A 23683-nucleotide genomic window follows, 5' to 3' on the forward strand; every position below is an offset into this window, starting at 1 on the left:
TTTTCGATTTTTTCTTCACGGTCATTTGGATATTATATTGTAAATAACGATCATGTATATATGTTTGTAAGATATAACCATAGAATAATAGGAATAGGTGAAAATCGTTGTCAAGGAAAAGTGAAAATGAAACCATTGTGTCCATGGTTTGTGTGTGTGTGTGTGTGTGTGTGTGTGTGAAAAAAGGGCAAAAAAAATGGTGGCAAGAATCGATCGAATAATAATATATAGATCTTTATTGCCATCTAATCTAAATGTAAGAACAATAATAATAAGAACATTCTCAAATCGTCATGAATCATCATTGAATCGATTCGAAATAGAGATGAAGATGGAAAAAAAGAACATTATTATTGTGGACTGGAAGAAATTATGAAATTTTTTTTTTTTTTTTTTGAAATTTCAAATATAATTTGTCAAATTCTTTTTTTTTTTTTTTTTTGCTTGTTTGTTTGCTTCCTCTTATGATCGTGTAAAGACTTGAATGAATAAATCTGAAAAACAATCTAGTGGTTCAAGGACTCATTATTATGAGTTATTAAAATAATGATTTCCATTTTTTTTTTACTTTTGTTTTCATTTGGTTTTTTGTCTAAAAACCAATAAAACATTTATCAGACATAATTTTTTTTTCAATTTAAACTTGTGACCAAAAAAAAAAGACAGTAAAAATGATTTATATTCCTGTTTTTTTTTTTTTTTAATTGTTTTACCTTGAAACTTCACATCGATCCATAATTTTTTTTATGACGAAAATAATAATAATAATAATCTTTCCACAGTGATACAAAGGATACGGATATACTGTCGATTCAAATTCGTGTATCACTTTCACTGTATGAATTCCAGAAAATTCGTTTATGGTTTGTAAATTTCTATTCGTGTTTTACAATAGAATAGATTTGAAAATTCGTTTTTTAACCTTGAGAAAAACAGGTAAATTTGTCGATTTTTTTTCTCGTTTTAGCTGTCAGCTTTGATGTTTGATGTCCTATGATTAATGAGAATTGAATGTTGAAAGAAATAGAAACAATTCTCTTATGGTTACCTTGGATACTAATACTTGAAATTATCATTATAACGTTCAATATTGAATAATCCTAAAACAACAAAAACGAACAAAGAAAGTAAGAAAAAAATAGAATCAAAACACAATCGAACAAATCCAATGATTGGATTATTTTTTATATTCTATTCACTCTGCATGATTGTCGTTCAAGCAACAATGTCCAATGCTAATCAAGAGCGAACTTTTTTAATGATCAAACCGGATGGTGTTCAACGTGGTTTAATTGGTGAAATTATTCAACGTTTTGAATCGAAAGGTTTTCAGTTGATTGCAATGAAAGTACTGATGGCTAATGATGAAATATTGCAACAACATTATCAAGATCTTGCTGATCGTCCATTTTTTCCAAGTCTTATTGAATATATGAAAATGGGTCCAATTGTTCCAATGGTATGGCAAGGATTGAATGTAGTGCGTACTGGACGACAAATGTTGGGTGAAACAAATCCAGCTGATTCAAAACCAGGCACAATTCGTGGCGATCTTTGTATTCAAACCGGGCGTAATATCATTCATGGTAGTGATTCAATTGAAACTGCTGAACGTGAAATTGATATTTGGTTCGAACCTGAAGAATTAATACAATACAGTTCTAGTCGCGATGTTTGGATTTATGAATGATGATCATTTCCAGAATCGAACAAATGATCATGAAATGGTCGACTTGTAGAATCGAATTTTTCTTTTACCTAAAAAATTAGTATCGATATTATGTTCAATTTTATCCTGGAATAGTTATCATTATTTCAATGTTATTAATTTTCTTATTTTATTTTGTAGTTAAAATTCGAAATAAAATTAACACAAAATCAATAATCAAAACAAATTCAATTTGAACGCTTGCGCCATCTATTGAATTAATATTAAAACATTATGCGAATGAATTTTTGAGCCATGTTGTCGTTGTTGTTATTGTTGTTGGAATCCACCTTGACGCAAACACATCAAACGCAATATTTTGACATTGAATTTTGACATTCGCGGACATCAAAGTCGATAAAGATTCTATTATAATCATCAGCATCAATTTTACACAACGAATTACTGCCATTGTGAATTAATTCAATCACAAATTCTATCTCGATATTCAAATCAATCACCTTCGACAATCATCATTTACCTAATAAAAAAAAAACAATAATGCTTCGTGGCCTATTAATATTTGCTGCCGGCGTTTATACCGGTATATATGCATCACAAAATTATGATGTACCACAAGTGGATAAACCACAAGAATTATTGAATCGTGTAAAAATCTGGCTAAACGATATTGATCGCCAATATCGTAAATCTGGTCGTGATGATAAATGAAATTTTTTTTTGTCGTTCGTTGTCGTTCGTTGTTGTTTCAAATAGCATCAAAAAAAATCTTCATTATTGATTTTTAATTTTGATTTATTAAAATTTATTAATTATATATAGTAATAGTAGTAATATATAAAATCTGTATCAATGAAAAAAAAAATGATAATTTCCTGTGATCTGTATATGTAAATTGTAATCGAATTTTTCTTCTCACTTCATCATCATCATCAATACCTGTGTATTTTTTTGTTTTGTTTTGTGTGTGTATACACAAAATTGCTCAATTTACAATGGACAAAAAAAACGTAGGTAACAAACTTGATTGTTAATGATGAAATTTTTATTTATTTATTAATTCAAATTTTTTTTCGTTTTATTTTTCTCTTCCTTGTCATCCCCAAAAATAAATGATACAGACATAATTTAAAAAAAAAATGAACGGCGAAAAAAAATAAACAAATTATTTCAATGATGAAACTAAAGTACAATTACAACGATATGAATTTCAAAATTTTTTTTCCAGAAATAAATGAAACAAATGTACCAAAAAGAAATAGAGAAAGAAAGAAAAGAAAAACATATCACAGTTTTAAATGATAAAATGAAAACAAATTAATGTCGAATAATCAACTTTTCACCGGATAATTTTCTGTCTCCGTTGTTGTTGATGATGATGATGATGATGATGTCGTTGTGTCTGTATCATGATCATAACCAGCATTTACCATACTGGCACTTGTTATCGATAATGTTGGTGGTGATTGTCGGCTATCAATATCGACCCATATTCCATTATTGTTCGTTTGTTGTTGGTTAGAAAATTTTTGCGATGGTGTAAACATAACGAAATTGGTTTCATCTTTATCCACATTGTTTGTTGTTTTATTTTTATGTTTATGAATCGTTAGCCAATATCCACTAATGGCAACTAAAATCAATCCAATCACAATAATCACAATAGAAAGTAAATCAGCATAGATGAATGGCTTGGTCAATGCCCAATTTATATGTTCAATCATTTCTGATGATGCTTCAGCTCGTAACTCCTGCCAGAATACCGGAAACACTACTTCGGGTATATAACGGAATCTTGAAATCCATGGAGGTTTTGTGATGTAAATATTGATCTGTATACGAGCATATGAACGTATACTAGTACCAGTGTTTGGTTCGACCATCATATGGAATTGATGTCGTCGTCTATCCGGACGAAGTCCACCAATATTTTCACGATAATTTGGATGAGCATAAAGAAAATGTGGATAACTAAACAGAACTGGTGCACCATATTTACATTCGGACATGTCAAATACACCGGAACGAAATATAATACGGCCATTTTTTGTACGAAAAAATGGTTTTATGGCAAAACGTGACTGATTTCTTTCGCGTATCGATACGAGTATATCACCCAATTCTGGTCTGGATGGAGTAATTTTGCTTGTATAGCATATATTTGGTGGATGATCATCAATCGAATCAAGAGTATCCTGATCCGGAACATATCGATCAACAGTGATTTTGATATCATTCAAATCACCATTATAATCTTTTGGCATGAAATGTGTTGCATTTATTCCTGTTTCATCAGCATTAAACTTTATTGTTCGACAAAGTTCAGGGTGGAACAGCTTAAATGTTCGATCGTCATTAGTTGCTATAATTTGTCCATCAGTAGTTCCTTGTAAACGATTACATTCACTTTTAGGTTTCCAAAATTGCAATTCGGTTTTTCCATTATATCGATCGATATGATTAATTCGTGTGAAATCATTTTGGCCAGTGAATATTGTTAACGATCCATCATCTGTATTATTTCGGCCATATAGCCAACCAAATCGACCTTTAGTATTTGGAATGTTTGGATTGAGTAATGGACCAAAACTAGTCAAAACTTCATGATAACCATCAAATAATAATTCACGAGCACTACGACGTATGAAAAAACCTTCAGCCACTGTACTCAATCCAAGTGATACAATATTACGAACAACCAATGGTGCTTTTTGTAATAATGCTAATGTTACCGTTAATGGACCATTGACAGTAACCAGAATACGTTCACGATCCGAAGCAATCGATAGCTCCCGGACAAATTCAAGAGATTTACGTTCACGAAATGTTACCGTTCCATTTGAATGAAATTTGATAGGATCTTTTCTCCAACGTGATCTATAGGTAAATGGACCAATTTCACGAACCTGTGGCCTTGCACCATTACGTTCAATTTCAATTGGATTTGTTACATTGAAAAAATAATAACGATAATAAACGGGCATAGGAATTTGTTTCCATTTTTCATATGTTTCACTGCCTTCGGCAATAACTAATTTCTATGATAAATAAATAAAAATATATATTTATTAAACGAAAAGAGATGAAAAAAAAAATTTATTATTAAAAAATATGAAAAATGATTCAGTAAGAAGAAAAAAAAATTAATAAACACCACCCATACACTCGTTGATTGGATCGTCGATCAAATCGGATTGATCTCATCGGATCAATGGTCTGATTCGGATTGTTTGTTTTTCTTTCTACTGATCAAATATACTTACCTCTGTAATTATTTTATGTATTAGTGAATGTAGAATAGCTAAATAGAATAAAAGGCCAATGATGATGAATAGAATACCAAAACAAGCAAGTAAAAATATGTATAATGATTTTGTCAATATGATTGGCTGTGAATGTTTTGTGGAAACTTTTTTCTCAAATTCTGCCGTTATTGTTGATGATGACGATGATTGTGATGATGGTGATGATTGTGATGATTGTGATGGCTGTGGTGACGGCTGTTCCATATCGTTTTGATTTTGATTCTGTTGTTGTTGTTGTTGTTGTTGAAATGTCCAGATTTTATTTTTCCAATTGGACATATTTTTTGTTCTTGTTTATTGAAAACTGACAATCACATACAAAAACACAAACAGACAGATAGAGATGAAAATGAATTTGTTCAAATTATTGTTGTTGTTGTTGTTGTCCGAAATAAATTCAATCAAAAAATGATGGCAATAATAATGATTTTGAAGTTTAAAAATTTATTTCATTTCATTTCAACAGTTTTTTTTTTCTTTCTAAATTTTTTTTTTCTGTTTATTGTTTGACGTTCTTTATGATGATGATGATGATGATGATGATGATGAGAATGGTTGATGATCGATATTGATGCAGCAGTTATTGATGTTGATGATGACAAACTCAATCGTCATCACCGAATGCTTTTGACGTTGATCGATTTGGTTGGTTGAATTTTTTTTTATTTTATTTTTCGTTCGAATTTGTTTTTTCTATCTGTTTTTTTTTTTTTTTTGTTCTGAACAAACACAACATTTTTTTTTCAGGGGATAAAAATTATTGCTTTTAGCAATAATTTTATTTTTTGTCTTTCTCTCTCTCTCTCTCTAAAATTGGGCGTTATACATGATTAGATTCATGTCTTTTAACCACCACCTACACATATGATCAATTATTGTTTGATTTGTTCTTGCTGTTGTTGTTGTTGTTTGGTTTGGTTGATGCACTTCAATATGAACGTAAATCGATGAATTTTTTTTTTCTTTTCATCCGTTGTTGTCGTTAATTTGATGATAATTTCAATTATGGTTTGCCAGAAAAAAAATAAAGAAATGAATAGAATGAAAGAAAATAGAAAAAAAATATAGTCAGTAAAAAAGGTAATGATTATTATTATAATAATGATAATGATGATGATGATGTTTATCAGAATTGAAAAGAAACAAAAAAGTACACAGATTCTGAATACAAAAACAAAAATTGACGACAACAACAGCAACAACAAAAATTTTCTATATATTCAAATCAATCACCAATCAATTAATTATCGAATTTCGATTCAACAATAACAGAAAAAAAATTCATAATTTCTACTCAATTGGTTATCACATGGAAATAAAAAGAACATTCATTTTTTGTCTGTGAACAATCAACCAAAAACAAAAACAAAAACAAAAATCTTGTTATCTGTGCGACGCTTAACACGATTGAACATGATTATTTGTTTCAAGTTTTGTTGTTTGTCGTTGTTGTTGATTAGTCAAAAAAAAGAGTTTTTGTCTTTTTCTTCTTTTAGTTAAAAAAAACAGTAAATTTTCAGACAAAAAGCGAGAAAAAAATAAAGGAAATTATGGCAGAAAAAAAATCTTTTTCTTTTGCCTTTTCTTTCCTTTTTTTTTCCATTAGCCTATTCACATTCATTTGGTTTTCTTGATTTCTTTCTTTCTTACTTGGCTCGATATTTTTTTTTTTTTTTCATTACAACAATTCGCTGACGATGACGATGATGATGAAGACGAAAAACTAGTTTTTTTTCTGATGATGATGACGATGAAAAAAAATAGACAAGATATAAAAAAGAGAAAGAAACTAAAAAAAAAACTAGATAAGCCAGTTCATTTTGAATCTGCAACAAGTTTAGTTTGTTGTTTGTTGTTGTTGATTAGTTCTTATGGCATAAAAATTATCATTGATAATGAATGATGGTGGTGGTGGTCAATTTTTTTTCATTTTTTTGTTAAATTCATATTACATAATGGTAATATGATAATTTGTTTTTTGTTTTTTTTGTTTTTTTTATCACCCGTTTGTTTATTTCATTTCCCTTTATTTTTCTATCCATTTAAAATGAATGTTGATGGCAAATTAATGACAATGATGATGATGTGGGATAGTGAAAGTGAAAAAGAGAATATGATGAATAATGTTGACACTAATAAAATTTGGTGACAATTTTCATTTGTTTTTTTTTAAATTTAAATACTAAAATGTGAAAATAATGACAGCAGATAGAATGTTGACCAAGAAAAATGATGATGATGATGATGATGATAATTGCCAATGAAATTGAAATTGAAGTTGAAAAAAAAGACACACACACACACACATCTATCAAAACTTCATTAATGGTTGATATTCAAATGAATTTTAGAATGTGGTGACGTGGTTATTGTTCGCTACAAGACATAATTTTTCACACACACACACACACACACAGAAAATATATAGTTTATCAACAGCACAATCAAGGACAAATATCATCAAATTGATTATGATGATTGAACAAATATAATCAATGATGAATGATAAGTGGAAAAGGAAACTGATTGGTTGATTGATTGATTGCTTAAATTGTTTGTGTTGTTCGTTTTAGTGGATGATTCAAATAAAGTGAAAAAAAAAATCATTTTTTTTTTCATTGTTTTTCAATGTTTGGCCACCCGCGCATTATTATCATTGAAACGAAAAAAAAAATTGGATGATGATTCGTTTGTTGATATGATTATATTGAGTAACAAATAATTTTTGAATTAAGAAAAAAAAAACTTTATTACGTACATTAATAAAAAATTGAAAAAAAACATCGATTAAAAATTAAAATTTGTTGCCAAATATAACGTATTTGTATTGCATGATGGTTTTTTCCATCATGCAACCACCACTATCATCATTACATTTTGAATTACACACACACACACATTTATTGTTTTGTTTTTGTTTTTGTTTTGTTTTTGATAAAAATAATTCAACAAAAAGTCACTATGTTATTAGACTGCTGGACAGCTGATATATTTCTCACAATTGAAAATTTGGTTATACCAGGAATCACATAAAGTTGGGCGTGTATGCAACATATATACACATTAATGTTGTAGGAAATGTGAAATGAATAATAAAAAAAAAAATGGCGAGAACGAGACAAAAAAAAATCAAATTGCCAAAGACAATAGGTTGCCATGGGATATTTATTTATTTTTTTTCATTTGGTAGTTTTATATTGTACATTTATGTTCAGCTGTCAGAATCGGTATTTGTATAAATAAAAAAAAAATGGTCAAACAATGACAATCAAATAAACGGAAACATTTTCATTGATGATGATGATGATGATTCCGAAATAAAAGAGAAATAAAATGAGTAAAAAAACCCTAAAGAAAGAAGAGAGTCTCCGGTATTTTTTTTTTTTTTTTTGAAAAAAAACCCGGTCGACCAGGTATTTCCAGATGGTCGATCATCATCATCATCATCATCAACATCATGACCACTGATGCATTGACCGATATCGACTGTTTTTGTTTGTGTATATGTGTGTGTGTGTTTGGTAATTATTTTCGCACCTTGTAAAAATTCCAAAGCTATTTTTAGTTGTTTTTTTTACTCTTTTTTTTCAATGTTTTATTTTTTGCTTTTTCAATAAAAATACATATACACATACAAAAACAAACATGCACAGATTTGATTAAATTTCAATGGAATCTAAAAATAAATTCATCATCATCATCATCATCATCATCATCATTATTAAAAGTTTTGGTGGCTTATTGATGAAATAAATTCATGCTGATTATCATTAAAAAAGAAAGGCAGAACATCATTCTGTATATAGATAATTCCGACACCCACACATTGCACGAAAACAATGTGACAATTGATTATTTATTCCCAGAATAAAATACATGCACACACACACACATGTTATCTGCGAAATAAAAAAAAATGAAATATCAGACAATTTGCCCTTCACGTATGTATTAATATTGTTTTCTGATGAAGAGAGACATAGACAAACATTATTGACCATTGATATTTTTTTGTTTTGTTTTCTATAGAATAAATTATAGTAGTCAAGGTTCATATGCGCATAAAAAATGATAATAACGATGATGATGATGATGATGATGATCATTATTATAATTTTATTCTGTAATGTAACGAAAATGAAAGATATAAAACCATCATGATCAACCAAAAATAGCCACACACACACACAAACGAATTGCTGAATACAACAACAAAAAAAATAGACAAAGACAAATTCGGTGAACCAGAAACAGTAGAATCAAAAAAAAAAAAAAATATGATATTGAGAGGAAATTTGGCGAAAAAAATCAAGAACCAAAAAAAAAAAAAAAAAAATTAACGATACAGGTGAAAATTAAACCAGATATATTCTATACACACACACACACACACAAAATACGGTAAAATCAACTACCGTACCAATCATTTTTTTTTTGTTTCAATACAAATAATCTATGAATATGAATGTAAAGTACCTGTTTAGAATATCATCATAATAATAATAATAATAAAAAAATTTCTCCCATAAATTCTGATGGCGGTCATCATCATCATCATCATTAATAATAAGAGAAAAATTGATTGTCTTGTGTCATTCTGTATATTCTGGACCATGTTGTTTTTTTTTTATTCCGCTTGTATACAATTTAGAAATTATTATTATTATTTCTGTCCAATTTGTTCTATTCTATATGTATAAATTTTAGGTATATGATAAAAGAAAATGATTATTACGAAAGATGTTTGACACACACAATCCGTTATATATATATACAAATTATTGTCCATTTTACCAATTCAAATATACAATACAATTGTTCCATTCAAATCATTGTTTTCATTTGTATTCACAATTGAATGAATGAAAGAAAAAAAAAATACAATTGAATGAATGAATGAACGAATTGAATTGAATTGAATTGAATGGTGAAAAAAAAATAAATTTAAAATTTCATTTGCAAAAATGTGTTTCAATTTGAATAATTTTGTTTTTTGTATCTTTCAATTTATGAATGTCACTATGTGTGTGTGTGTGTGTTTGTGAACAAGGAAATACTATGTATAAATATAACGGAAATTATCAGAATTGAATAATGTTTGTATTAATAATAACCTTGAAAAATAATAGAAAGAAAGAAAATAATTTTTTCATGTTAAAAATTTAAATAAAAAACGAAACGAAACGAAATGAAACAAGAAAAATTTTGGTTATTTTTTTTCACTTTTCTATTTAGGTAAATATTTGAAAAACAGATACCGGAACTTTTTGTATATTGTGTGATTGTGTGTGTGTGTGTGTGTGTTTATGTCCAAGAGTGGTACAATCATTCAATGTTGTATTTGTTGATTTGTATGTATATACAAAAAGTTTGTTGTCCAGCCAAACATTGTTATGTTTGTGTTTGTGTAAGTTTATATTTTTTTTTTTTTTGCCAGCTAAAAATAAAATATTTAATTTTTTTTTCTCATTTAAATGTCATTTATATAGTGGAGAGAAGAGAGAAAAAAAAAATATTCAAGAATTCTGAAATCGTTTGTGTGTGTGTGTGTGGATGCCATTTGTGTAATAAATGTTGAAAATGATATCAATCGATTTGTTGTTGTTGTCGTTGTTGTCATATGAAAAACAACAAGTGAAAAAAAATGATTAAATATTCCATGATTTATCAAGAATTTTTGTTTTTTTCTTCTGTCAAGGTCAATGTCTAGAAAGTTCTTTGTCATCATGTCTGTCTGAGTGTCTGATTGTCTGTCTATTGAAATTTTGAATTTTTAAAATTAAAACTATCCAAATACCAATGCCAATCAATTGAAAAGCATTTGAGACTAGCTTTTTTCCGTTAACCTACGCATACAAATAACGATGATGATGAAATTGAATTTTAAGTGGTGAATGAATCGGAATAAAATTTTTCAGACAAATTTTGGTGAATTTTTTTTTCCTTTTGCACTTAAAATTCATTGATTGCATTAGTCATTGATTTCATTTGAAAAAAAAACATTAAATTGGAAGCGGAGAAAATATAATTGCTTATGAAATTTGAAATTTGAATTTTTTTTTTGCGATAATCGTGTTAGCTACAATGAGGGGGATCTCAATTTCATATTCTCTATTCCGGTTAACATTATGGATGATAGAATTTTTTTTTCTCCAAAAATTAACACGCCCTTAACATGAAGAAAAAATAGCATTTTATATTTTATTTTTTTATTGAAAGAAAAAAATTCAATGTTTCAATACACAGAATAATGATAATTTGTATTCCAAAAATAAATTCATTTATGTGTGTGTGTGTGGTGTGTGTGTGTGGATATGATCAGGAATAGTGAATAGAATTTGAATTCAATTTTATCATGCCTGACATTCATTCATTAGTATATAACAAACATATACACATTTTCATCAAACTATAAACGAACTTGATTAAATTCGAAACAAAAGAATGCAAAAAAAAGAGAGAAAAACATTCTTTCGTTGTTTTTTTTTTTTGTTTTTTTTTGTTTAGTTGTATCGCTCACCATGTTGTTTCGATTCTTGTTATCGTTAATTTTCATGGTAGTTTTTCATGTCACTAAGAATCTTTTTTTTCTGCTAAAACAGAATATAAACGGAAATTCAATTTAACTCAATTTAGTTCAGTTTAGTTCATTTGGCATCATTTGGTCAATGTTGATGATGATGATGATGATGATGATAAATAATTCAGAAAAAAACCGGACTTGTACTTGGAATATCCAAAGGAAAAAAAATGATAAAAATAAATTGAAAAATAAACACGAATCGATAATAAACACAGCCATACTATATCAATGTCGAACGAACTAAAAATTGATTTCATTGGAAGACAGAACAGGAAAAAAAAGGTGCAGTCAGTAATCATCAACATTTGAAATTGACATTAACTTTTTGATATGACAAAACGCAAAAAAAAAGAAAATTTAAAGATAAAAACTTTTCTATTTCCACATCTTTATATTCTATTTTACCGAAAAAAAAAATTTGAAATATATCATTATCGAATAAATGAATGAATGAATGATGTCATCTAAAAATTATTCTATCAACCCTTTCATTCTTGTTATCGTAATCATCTTTTTTTTCATTTCACAGTAATTAATGATAATAATAATTGCTGTTGTTGTTGTTGTTGTCGCCGTCGTCATCGTTGAATATTGAACTACATTATCTCATCAATTTCTATCATATATCATCATCATTTCAAATTCAAAAAGAATTATAATATATTAGTTTCCGTATAATTATGACAATCGTTTAATTTGTTTTTTTTTCACTATTTCTTTTGCATTTTTCTTCACACAATATATCTTGACAGTTGTGGGCGTAATGATCATCATCATCATGATGATGATGATGATGATGGTGAAGAATGAGTTAACAAAAGTGGAAAATTTTTTTTTTTGTTCATTTATAAACATTGTATCAAAGAATGTGAATGAGTGAGTGAGTGAGTGAGTGAGTGAGTGAGAGAGAGAGAGAGAATATTTTAGCATCCAAAATAATTATTATTTCACATTCTATATACCCATTATATTATGATGATGATGATGACGACGATGATGATGATTATGATGAATGGATTGAATGTGAATATATAAATTGAATAAATTTGAAGTGATGATGATGATGATGATGATGATGATAAAAGTAAACTAAAACTGTTGTTTGTTAATTTTTTGTTCCAGTTTTTTTTTCGCTTGCTTGCTTTCAATTTTTCCGCTTGTGTTTGTGACATTTTAATATTTATCAACGGTGAATATTTCAACCGTTAATATTTTTTTTTTTTGGTCCCACAATTACCGCCTTTGCTTTTTGTTTCTGGATCGATGAACTAATATATATAAATTCAATCTAAAAAAGGTCCACTGTAAATTTGTATGTAGTTTGTTTATGGTTTCACTGTTGTTGTTGTTGTTGTTTTTTGTTATCTGTTTTAATCTTTTCAAGTATATGTATTTCAGTTGTTAGAAACAACTGGCCATCAAAGATTGTTTGAAAAAAAATAGCAAAGGCAAACATGTTCATTCATTCATTCAAGGAAGTAACAATTTGAGATTAATAATTTTGTTGTCTTTTTTTTATCTCTCTCTTTCAACAACAACAAAGTTCAACGTCGATGACCTATGTATGTAAATTATATATTATGACTGATGAATATTGTTTAACACCATTGAAATAAGAAATTTGTCAGCTGAATTATCAGATAAATGGACCAAGGAATGATACCATTTTTATTCATACTTTCATCATTATGGTATAAATCACTTTCACATTTCATTAATATCATGATTTTTGTTGTTTCAATTGTTTCCATGGAAAACATTATTTTTTTTTAATGATTGGAAAATGTGTTTTTTCTTCAATAATTGCCAATGTGATGTGTGTGTGTGTGTGTGTGTGTATGATAAAAAGAAACTGATACGATGATGATGATAATGATGATAGAAAAAAAAGGAAACGAAAAGAAAATTAAAAACAAAATTCGATCGATAGTGAACAAAAACAACAACAAAATCAACATCTAAAAAAAAAGAGATTAAAAAAGATGTCATGATATCAAGTGTCCTAGAAACACACACACACACACTGATTACACACTGATACACGGTGGACAAGTTCAAGTTATTTTCTCTTTCGTTGATTTCGTTGATAATGATAATGAGCAGACGAAGAAAAAAAACTGGAAAAAAGTTAAGATTGTCCTATTGGATCGAATTGCAATAGAAAAAACAACAACAACAAAAAAAGAGAAAAGGAAGGAAAGAAATAAAGTTTCTTGGCAAATTGGCCACATAATCTTCATTTTGGATTCAGATTTTTATTTTTCTTAAATTCTCGCTACACACACACACATGGTAACAACGTCATCATCGAAAATAATCAACTAGAATTATAATTCTCGACTTAGAATATCGAAATGCAACGTTTTTTTTTCTTAGAATTAGAAAAAAAAGTTTTTTCTACATATCACACAACCAATGGTTACGTAATTAGCATTTAATCTGGTAAATTTTTATTTTTGTTCAGTCTATAAAAGCGGATTGTTCAATGGTGAATCATCATAGGATTTATATCAAATTATTAATCTATTAATGATGATGATTATTAATTCCCAAAAAAAAAGTTATAATCAAAATTATGACAACAAAACAAACAGATACAGACAAACAAGAAATAAAATGAATGTCTGAAGAAGAAGTTCTGGTCAAAGAATCATTAGTATTTTCACTTTTTTTTGTATTCATCTCTATTCTATGATTGAATGAATGAACTCATCTAATAAATAGAATTCTTGCTCTTAATTTCGATTCTTGTCTACATACACACACACACACACAGGAATACACAATGGAATTCTATATTCACATATATTGAATTCGATTAACAATCCAATGATGACGATGACGATGATGATGATGGTAGCAAAAACATTAACAAAAGCAAAAATAACAGCTCAAACATGTGAATAACTAAATAAATACAAATAATTCAGAATATGACAAAAAAGGACGATGAAAACAAAAAAAAACAGTTGCAAATTTTTTTTCACCAATTTGATTTGATGTATTCAAAATGTCTAAATGAAATAAACAGAAAACAAAAACAAAAAAAACAGTGACAACAACGACAACATTATCATTATCATTTTTGTTGTATTGTGTTGTGTTTAAAAGTGAATAAAAAACAGGGAAATGAAAAATTAAAAACAAAAAAAAACAAAATGTCAAAATGCCAAAATAGAATTAGAATCAGAATTAGAATTAGAATTAGAATGGAATGAACGAAAAAAAAAACAATTACAGAACTAATTTTTAGTTAACGGTTAGGAGCAGGCGGAAAAAAAACCCAAAGCTTAAAAAAATGAATTCACAAATGAAATATCATTAAGGTTTTTTTTCACACTTACTTACTTAGTTAGTTAGTTAATGATAATGGACGCAAAAAAAAGAAAGAAAGAAATAGAATTCAAGAGACAAAGGCGGGAGAAGAAAAATTTATTCTTAATTCTAATAATTCTGTAACGGTTATATTTTTTGTGATTCAAACTAAGGAATTTTTGTTTCTTTCTTACATACATACCTAGTACATCATCATCATTTTTTCGGGCGTATTTCATTCATTGCCATAATCTGTCGATCATTGATTTTGTTGTTGTTGTTGTTGATAATAATAATGATAATTATAATCGAATTTTTTGGTTAGGAAAAGAAATGTGATTTTTTTTACAGTGATGAATTAGCAAAAAAAAAATCGTATACTAGGAGCCGAAAACAATTTTTTTTTTGCACTTTGGCACTCAAATATATCGTTTGTAATCTTGAATTTTTTTTCTCGTAACGTTTTTTTTTCTCATTTCCTCACTACATTTGATCTTCAAAATTGATTTTCATCACACACACACACACACACACACACACACACACTTTGGCTGATGGATTTGCACGCCATAAATTCATCTTAGATCATAACGAAATGAACCTGTCAAATTTCGTTTCCATTATATAATGAATGAATGAATGAAAATTGAGAAAAAAAAATGTTCCATCATGTTTATATTGTCAATAGATTTTTATGTGAAATTTTATTTTCACATTATCTAACCAAAGGAAATGAAATATATGAACAAACTGCTGCCATTCGATTTTGATTATAGTTATTATTATTATTGTGATGATTATTATTTTCAATTTTTATATCGATAATAAAAAAAAAAATTTCACAAAGTTAAAAACCGTGTGAGTGTGTGTGTGTGTGCGTTTGTGAAAATGAAAAAAAAAATCCAGAATCAAAATTCGAATTTAATGATTATTATTATTATTACCAAACTTACAAAATTCATGGATACTGGTCAATTTGTTCAATTTAAAACATCTAAGCCAAGCTAAACTACACTGGCAAATATCGTTCCAATTTTTTTTTCTATTGATTATGTTATTTATTATTAACAAGAAAAAACAAAATTATTGATGATACGAACAAATTGAACTGAACAAAAAAAAATTATTGGCTATATATTGGCTATGTATTTATAGTTCGACAAGTTGATTAAATTGAATGAATATAGATTGATTGAGAGCTAAATAGTAGCTCAGTGAAAAAAAAGATAAATAAAAGCGAGAGAGAGAATGAAAAAAAAATTTCTGGTTCTTTCTGGCAAAAATTTACAACCAAAAAAAAAAGCAATCGATATCAATAAAACAATATCAATTTCAAGTTTGTTGTTGTTGTTGCTTTTTGTATCCATGTTTTTTTCGTGCAAAAAAAAAAGTTTTTTCCTCTTTTTTTCTTCGATATTTATCAATATTTTATGATCACAATTATCATTCATATATGTATGTATGTATGTATGTAGAATGTATAAAGAGAAAAAAAACATTTTATAATCGAATCAATAGTGAATAGAAAAAAGTTTGAATTGTTCGAAATGATTACAAATTTTTTTTTTCATTCAAACAAAAAAAACGAAAATTTGTAAAACACACAACCTAATGAGAATAATAGCTGTTGATGGTCATTTGAATGTGTTTTCTCTCTCTCTCTCTCTCTCTCTCTCTCTCTCTCTCTCTCTCTCTCTCTCTCTCTCTCTCTCTCTCTCTCTCTCTCTCTCTCTCTCTCTCTCTCTCTCTCTCTCTCTCTCTCTCTCTCACGATATATAGCATTGAAAACTTATTATTGATCATTGCACCTTGTGTTTAATACGTTTTTGGGAACGAAAAAAAAAATTGAATTAAATTAAATTAACATTTGGTGGATTATTATTTTTGGAATCAGGAAGCAAAAAAAAAAAAAAACAGACAAACAAACACAAACTTGGATCATCACATTCTAGCTAGCATAGAGATTTAACGGAATTCATTTGAATTAATAGAAAAACATTTGTCGCCTCTGAACAATGGAATTGAGTTGTTTTTTTTTTAGTTTATTTTGGCGTAAAACTGATTCAATCGGATACAATTCGGACAGATTGATTCATTTTCAGTTGACCGAAACGAAAAAAAAACCCATTCTTCATAGAATTGAGAATGAAGAGAAAAAAAATTCAAAATACATTGAAGATTTTTGTTTTCTCTTCTTTGTGGTGGAATCAAATGATTCTGTCAAATTTTTTTTTGTTTTGTTTGTTTCGTCTCTCCGATAAATATTTTGTCGATCAAGTCGAAATGGTAGAAAAATTGGTAATTTTCTCTCTCTCTCTCTCTCTCATTTTGGACAAATGTAAATATTTAATCTGGCAAAAATTTTTTTTTTCATTTCATTTCCTTTTTTATTCTCAACTGATTCCGTTCATCCATATTTTTGTTTTTTTTCTTGTTCTGGTGACAGAATAGCACAAGTGATTGTTTGTATGTGTGTGTGTGTGTTATGAAAAATTTCTTTTTTTTCACATTAATGTTTATTCAACTAATTGATCATACAAACAGAACCAAAAAAAAAACTTGAAAAAAATAGACCAATTCTGTTTGCCTGTGTGTGTTGGCCTTTTTTTTTAATTCATCAAATTCTTGCTATGATCATCATTATTTTTATGATCAAGAAAAAAAACTGAATAAAAAAAAATTTTCATAATAAAAACCAAATAATGGATAAAAATAAATTCCAGATTAAAGAATCCATCGCCAACAACAACAACAGCAACAACAACAGAAATCAATGAAACAATTGTGAAAGCAAGACAACAAAAACTACCAAAAAAAAAAAATCATTGAAAAGAAAGACAAAAAAAAACATGGAAGTAAATTTCTGGAATTTTTTTTTCTCTTCTTGTGGGGAAACTCCTAGAAAAAAAACGGAAGAATGTGTCAGGCCATTAACAACGCACACACACACACACACATACGACGGCGACAAGTGATTCAATCATTCATTCATTCATTCCATTCATTAATAAAAGTAGCGCCTTTTTTTTGATTCATTAATTTGACTGTCGACCGTATGTATTGTATAAAGGAAAACGTTATTTTTCATTTTTTTTTTTTTTAGTTTATTCATCGTATCGTTGTCGTTTTTTTGTTGTTGTTGCTGTTGTCCTTGTTTTTGTTGTTGTTGTTGTTTTCTGATCTTTTGATGTGACTTGCTGATTTTTTTTTTACTGGTGACTTATGAGCAAAAATTCCTGTGCATATATGGGAAAAAAAATATTTGAATCCGATCGGGATACCAGTACCAAACAACAGCAACAACAACAACAACTTTAACCGAAGATGAATTCAAATACGATGACAGCCAAATATAACGCACACACACACACACACATTTACGATACACATTTGCAATCAGTCAATATTCAATTCAATTCTTTCCATTGAAAACGGATGAAATGATTTTTTTTTCGGCAATTTTTTTTCTCTGATTTCACTATTCTTATTTATAGATTCTTTGTTGGCATCCATTCGTTGTTTTGATTTTTTTTTTCGTTATTTTTTCTTTTGCTTCTGGAAAAATTCTGGAAATGAATGGATCATCAAAGCATGATAAACAACAACAACAAAGTAATATATTTATTCGGAAATCAGAGATGATCATCGATAAGAACAAAATATAAATATCTTTTTTTTGGAACTGGCAAAATAAAAAAACGAAGACTGCAGCAGCAGCAACAGCAACGACAACAATAACAACAACATTAATATAACAACATACGACCTAGAAAGATAAGAAGGTATATATATATATGATCAGGAAAACAATTTAGACGATAAAATGAAAATGAAAAAAAGTTTTTTCCGATTCGTTGTTATTTTTTTTTTTTTTGCTTTTTTGAGATAAAATAAACCAAATTAACAACAACAACAACAACTAGCGAGAAAGAAAATAAAAATGATTAGCGTAAGCTTAAAGAATCAAGATAAAGGAATAAAATTAAAACAAACGAGGTGAAAATGTACATAATGATTAAATTCTGACTTTTATCTTATTCTCACACCGCTCAACACACACACACACAGACACAGACACATTGAAAAACAAAAGAAAAAAAATGAAATGCAAAACAATACCGCTTTCTTATTGTGTTTGTCTATCTACCAGAACTATTCACATGGCAAAATCATATTCCAAAAAAAAGATGAAGAAAAAAAAAACAAATTCCACTTTCAATTCTATTCCATGTAAATTCAATTCACTTCAATTCAATTCAATTTATTTATCCTTCAATTGTGTAATACTTAAGTTTTATAGCTAGGAACAAACAGACACACGTGAATTGGAGAAAAAAAAAGTTCAAATTTTCTTTTCCATTTCTGTAATTCTTCTTATTATTCATTTCGACTATTACAATAGTGTCTATGCATCAATGTATTATATCAGCAGCATTATGCTGAAGTTTTTTGTTTTGTTTTGTTCTCTTTTTCCATTTAACGTTAAATTGTTTGTCGCATTTCATTTTCGTTTCGAAGGGCTTTTTTTTTATTTGTCACTAAAAACATTTTGGACATTTTTTGCTTGTTTTTAGTTCCTGGCCTAAATATTTTTTAATATTGGTAAAAAGATTGCTTTCTATCTATCTCTATCTATCTATGTATTTCTATCTTTTTTTTTCTTCTTTCGTTTTAACATTTTGATATTTTGTCACATCTTGTTTGTCATTTTTTTTTGTTTTCTATAATAAAATAACAGCTATATTAAAAAAACACATTGATCACATTGAATCGGTTGCCAAGTCTCAAATATTATGATAAGGTTGTTTTTTTTTGGAAATCACAAACAATAATAATAATAATCATAAGAAAAAAATAGAGATTCAATGACGATGATGATGATGATACAGTCGTCATTGTGACATATTTTTGAATATATTAGGTTACGGACAATCAATACAGAATACAATCACATGATTCCAGAATAAAATGAGAATATATCATTCATCGGTTTTTAACCAAGAAAAAAAAAGAAATGAAAATAACGAATAAAAAAATGTGTTACACCATATATATAGTGGATGATGAATTTGATATATGAAAAAGTTGAAATGATGCAAATGTGTACGGGGTGTGTTGGTTACGATTTTGATTTTGATTGTGACAACTTTACCCTAAATATTCATCAAGAAGTTTTCATTTCATTTCAATTTCAAATAGTTCTCATTTTTTTTTATATGAACACATACCTTTTTTTCCATTATGACTTTTCAATATAATGATGACAATATATGTATTGATTTTTGTTTATGAGAGAGAGAGAAAAACAAAAAAAAATTTTCATCAGCTGAATTCAAGTTTTAATTTTATTTTATTTTATAAACAAAAAAAAATTTTCATCAGCTGAATTCAAGTTTTAATTTTATTTTATTTTATAAACAAAAAAAATCTTCAAGTCATTTTTCAAGCCTGCACTATATATACTGGCCACAAACGCATTTGTTGTAGTGGTTCTGGTGGTTTGTAATGAGAAATGAACAGTAAAAAAAAAACGAAAACACAACATAAATTATTGATTATTGATATATCAACTTAATATCGTTATTATATTGGTCATAAATTTTACAATGAAAAAAACTGAAGAAAAAAATTCAACATCAAATGCTTGGAATGAAAATATTTGATTGGAAAAAAATGCAAAATTTGGTAAAATCAAAAAAAAAAAAAAATTCATTTTCAATCTCGTTTAGATCAGCATAAAAATCAAATCATGAATACTAACAAAATCTATGGCAATAATCATTTGAATCATTCAACGATACTAATCTTATGATGATCAATTCTGTTTTATTGATCAGTTTTTTTTTTTTGGTTATGTTTGAAAAATAAAGTTTGAGTTTGCAAAAATTTTTTTTTTCTTTTCAATTTTTCTTCATTTAGCCATATTGAATTCTAGTATTGAATTGAAAAATTTTTTTTCCTGCCAAGAGAGAGAGAGAAAGAGAGAAAATGGAATATAAACAAATTATATAGTCGAAAAACAAAAATTGACTACCGAAATTCAATTACGGAAATAATTTGTCAACAGAAACAGAAAACAAATGCATGAAATAAAATGAAAATGTTTTTTCCTTTTTTCTTACCATTTACATAATAATTAGTTTTTCCAATCCATAAATTATAATATTTTTTTTGTTGTTGTTGTTGTCGTTGTCCCCTGTTTATTTATTTTGCATTCGATATATATATGATTATTAGGAATAAATATGGAAATTAAATACATTCCGGAAATCATTGACATTGACTTTGGCCTCCAAAAAAAAAAAAATTTCAATTCCAATTCCTATTCCGCATTGAAGTTTATAAAAAATCCAAAAATGACCAAATGTCTTGAATGATGATTATAGACAGAAGAAAAAAACATCGTATAGATTCGCCTCTTTTTCGCCTTGAAGATTTGTTAGTCTCTTCATTGAATTTAATGAGATCACTTGATGATGTTTTTTTTCCTATTCACTAAATACTTGAGCGATTTGAGAGTCATCATCTTGAATATATATAAAAAAAAGGAAGAAAGAAAATTCTAATCTCAACAAAAAAAGTTTTGAATTCTTATGAATATGAAATGCTTCATTGTAATTCGAATCATCTTATGATTAATATTGATTTTGACTAGAAAAAAAAACAGAAAAAACATACGTTTTTTTATCATAAATATAATCGATCGGAAATATTTTCATTCAATCAATGATCAAATGATCGATTGTTCTATAGTCGATTGTTGGATCAGTGGTTTTGTTCACTTTTCTTAATTTCACATCAACTCTTTGCATATTATAACTTATTATTCAATGAAGTTTCAACAACGAAAAAAAAACATAAACACAAAGAACAAAGTGAACGGATGATTACATTTAGTATATTTGTTTGAGCTGTTTGATTTAATTAGTGTATAAATGAAATGATGCTTTGAAGAGAATTCTTGAAATACATCACACAATGACCAGAATTTGGGATTAACTTTTTTTTTCTTTGCTTTGTCATTACAATACAACAAACAATACATAGAATGATGATGGTGAAAATGTGATTAAAAACTGTAATATATTATATAGTATCTAACAACAACAAAATAGAAATATATGAAAAAACAGTAGGTAATAAAATTTCATGATGATTATCATCGTGCAAATAACAAAAAAAAAGAGAATCTTATTATTATTTACATAAGCTACACCGAAAAAAAAAATTGAATTCTATACAGAATAAATGAATTGAATCATCATAAAGACAGAATTAATGACATCATAAAAATGATGTTGATCAACATCATCATCATCGTATTTATCATATATCATATATTGATGATGATCTTTATGTTATTACAGGTTCAAATTCTGATTGATTGAATGAATTGATGAATTTCATACACGTGAAAACACAAACACACACACACACACAGACAAACATTGTCATTGTGGAAGTTCATAATGATCAAGTTATTTTTTTTTCATTTTCCCTTTTTATCGTTTTTTTTTCTTAGATTTTGTCGCTAAAAATTTAGGAATTGAAATTGTTGTTGTTGTTGTCATGATCATGAACACCTTGTGATGTGTGATAATTATAATCATAATTATGATAATGATAATGATGATGATGATGTTGATGACTGAATGTTTTTAGAGATAAAAAAAAAATTTTTCTTTCTTTTTTTCTTCGAATATTGTTGTTTTTTTTTCTTGTTGCAAACAGAAAATGAAACCGATTTGGATGAATGATTGAATCACACTCAATGAATGAATGAATGAATGAATAACAGAACAAAAATAGAAGGAGAAAAAAAATATCTGAAAATGTTCAAAGCGGAAATTTTATAAGAAACAAAAACAAAAACAAAAAACAAAAACGAAAACGAAAAAAAAAATTGAAAAATAAAAACAGAGAAAAAAAAACATTGCACTAAAATGCACAATTAACGGTTGGCTAGATAAAATTTCTATATATATTCCATCATTGCCATCGTGTTGACATTCATCATCATCGCCATCATTATCATTTAAAAAGATTAAGTTTATGTGTGTGTGTGTGTGTGTGTAGTTTTCTTATTTTTTTTCATCAAATTATCACCAAGAGAATATTTAATGAAATTTTGATTAAAAAATTGTAAATTTCAAAAAAAAAAAAATCACTGTCATTGACAGTTATTTTAGAACAAAAAAAAAATCATTCATTCGATTATTTCCATTCGTATTCGGTCATATTAGCACAATTATCGAATGTCGAAATAATATCGAACGTCAACAACAACAACAACAACAACAACAACAACAATTATGAATCAAAACAACAAAAAAAAGAAAAAAAAATCTCAATAAAAACAAAAAAGATCAATAAACCAAAATGTAAAAGAAAAAAAAACTGGACAACAACATTCTGTGAATGAAAATTGTTGTCTTTTTGTCAATGTTTTCTTGTTTCATTTGTTGTTGTTGTTGTTGTTGTTGTGGATTCCACCAAACGAAAAAAAAGCAAACAACAAAAAGCAACAAAAAGCAAGAAAAAAAAGAATCTAAAAGTTTGTTGTTGAGAAAAAAAAATAATGGTTACATGGATAGAAAATAGCAAGATGCATCACACACATACAAACAAACATAAATATAAAAAATAAATGGATGAAAATTGTATTGTATTTCTGTGTTTTGTTTTGTTTTGTTTTGTTTCTATTACTTGATGAGATGAGAAATGGTAGATAGATAGATGAATGAATGAATGGAGTGTGTGTGTGTTTGTGTGGATGCCGGGTAAAATTCTGATTATTGTGATTGTGAACAC

General features: G+C 27.5%; 3 protein-coding genes across 3 annotated transcripts; 2 read left to right on the forward strand and 1 right to left on the reverse strand.

Moving 5' to 3' along the window:
- Nucleotides 1–1155: 1155 nt before the first annotated feature.
- On the forward strand, nucleotides 1156–1878 carry LOC124499555 (nucleoside diphosphate kinase A). Its single transcript, XM_047063480.2, has one exon. The coding sequence runs from the start codon at nucleotides 1169–1171 to the stop codon at nucleotides 1688–1690; it is 522 nt and encodes a 173-aa protein (XP_046919436.1). The 5' UTR covers nucleotides 1156–1168; the 3' UTR covers nucleotides 1691–1878.
- Nucleotides 1879–1960: 82 nt separating this feature from the next.
- LOC142597533 (uncharacterized) lies at nucleotides 1961–2540 on the forward strand. The gene has a single exon (XM_075731107.1). The coding sequence runs from the start codon at nucleotides 2210–2212 to the stop codon at nucleotides 2378–2380; it is 171 nt and encodes a 56-aa protein (XP_075587222.1). The 5' UTR covers nucleotides 1961–2209; the 3' UTR covers nucleotides 2381–2540.
- A 143-nt stretch (nucleotides 2541–2683) lies between these two features.
- LOC124499554 (scavenger receptor class B member 1) lies at nucleotides 2684–7350 on the reverse strand. The gene is made up of 3 exons (XM_075731105.1): nucleotides 6625–7350; nucleotides 4933–5936; nucleotides 2684–4707 (listed from the first exon to the last, which is right to left on the reverse strand). The coding sequence occupies exons 2-3, from the start codon at nucleotides 5251–5253 to the stop codon at nucleotides 3001–3003; spliced, it is 2028 nt and encodes a 675-aa protein (XP_075587220.1). The 5' UTR covers nucleotides 5254–5936; nucleotides 6625–7350; the 3' UTR covers nucleotides 2684–3000.
- Between the last annotated feature and the right edge of the window lie 16333 nt (nucleotides 7351–23683).

The sequence above is a fragment of the Dermatophagoides farinae genome, chromosome 5 (genome assembly GCF_024713945.1).
Source record: "Dermatophagoides farinae isolate YC_2012a chromosome 5, ASM2471394v1, whole genome shotgun sequence".
Lineage (NCBI taxonomy): Eukaryota > Metazoa > Arthropoda > Arachnida > Sarcoptiformes > Pyroglyphidae > Dermatophagoides > Dermatophagoides farinae.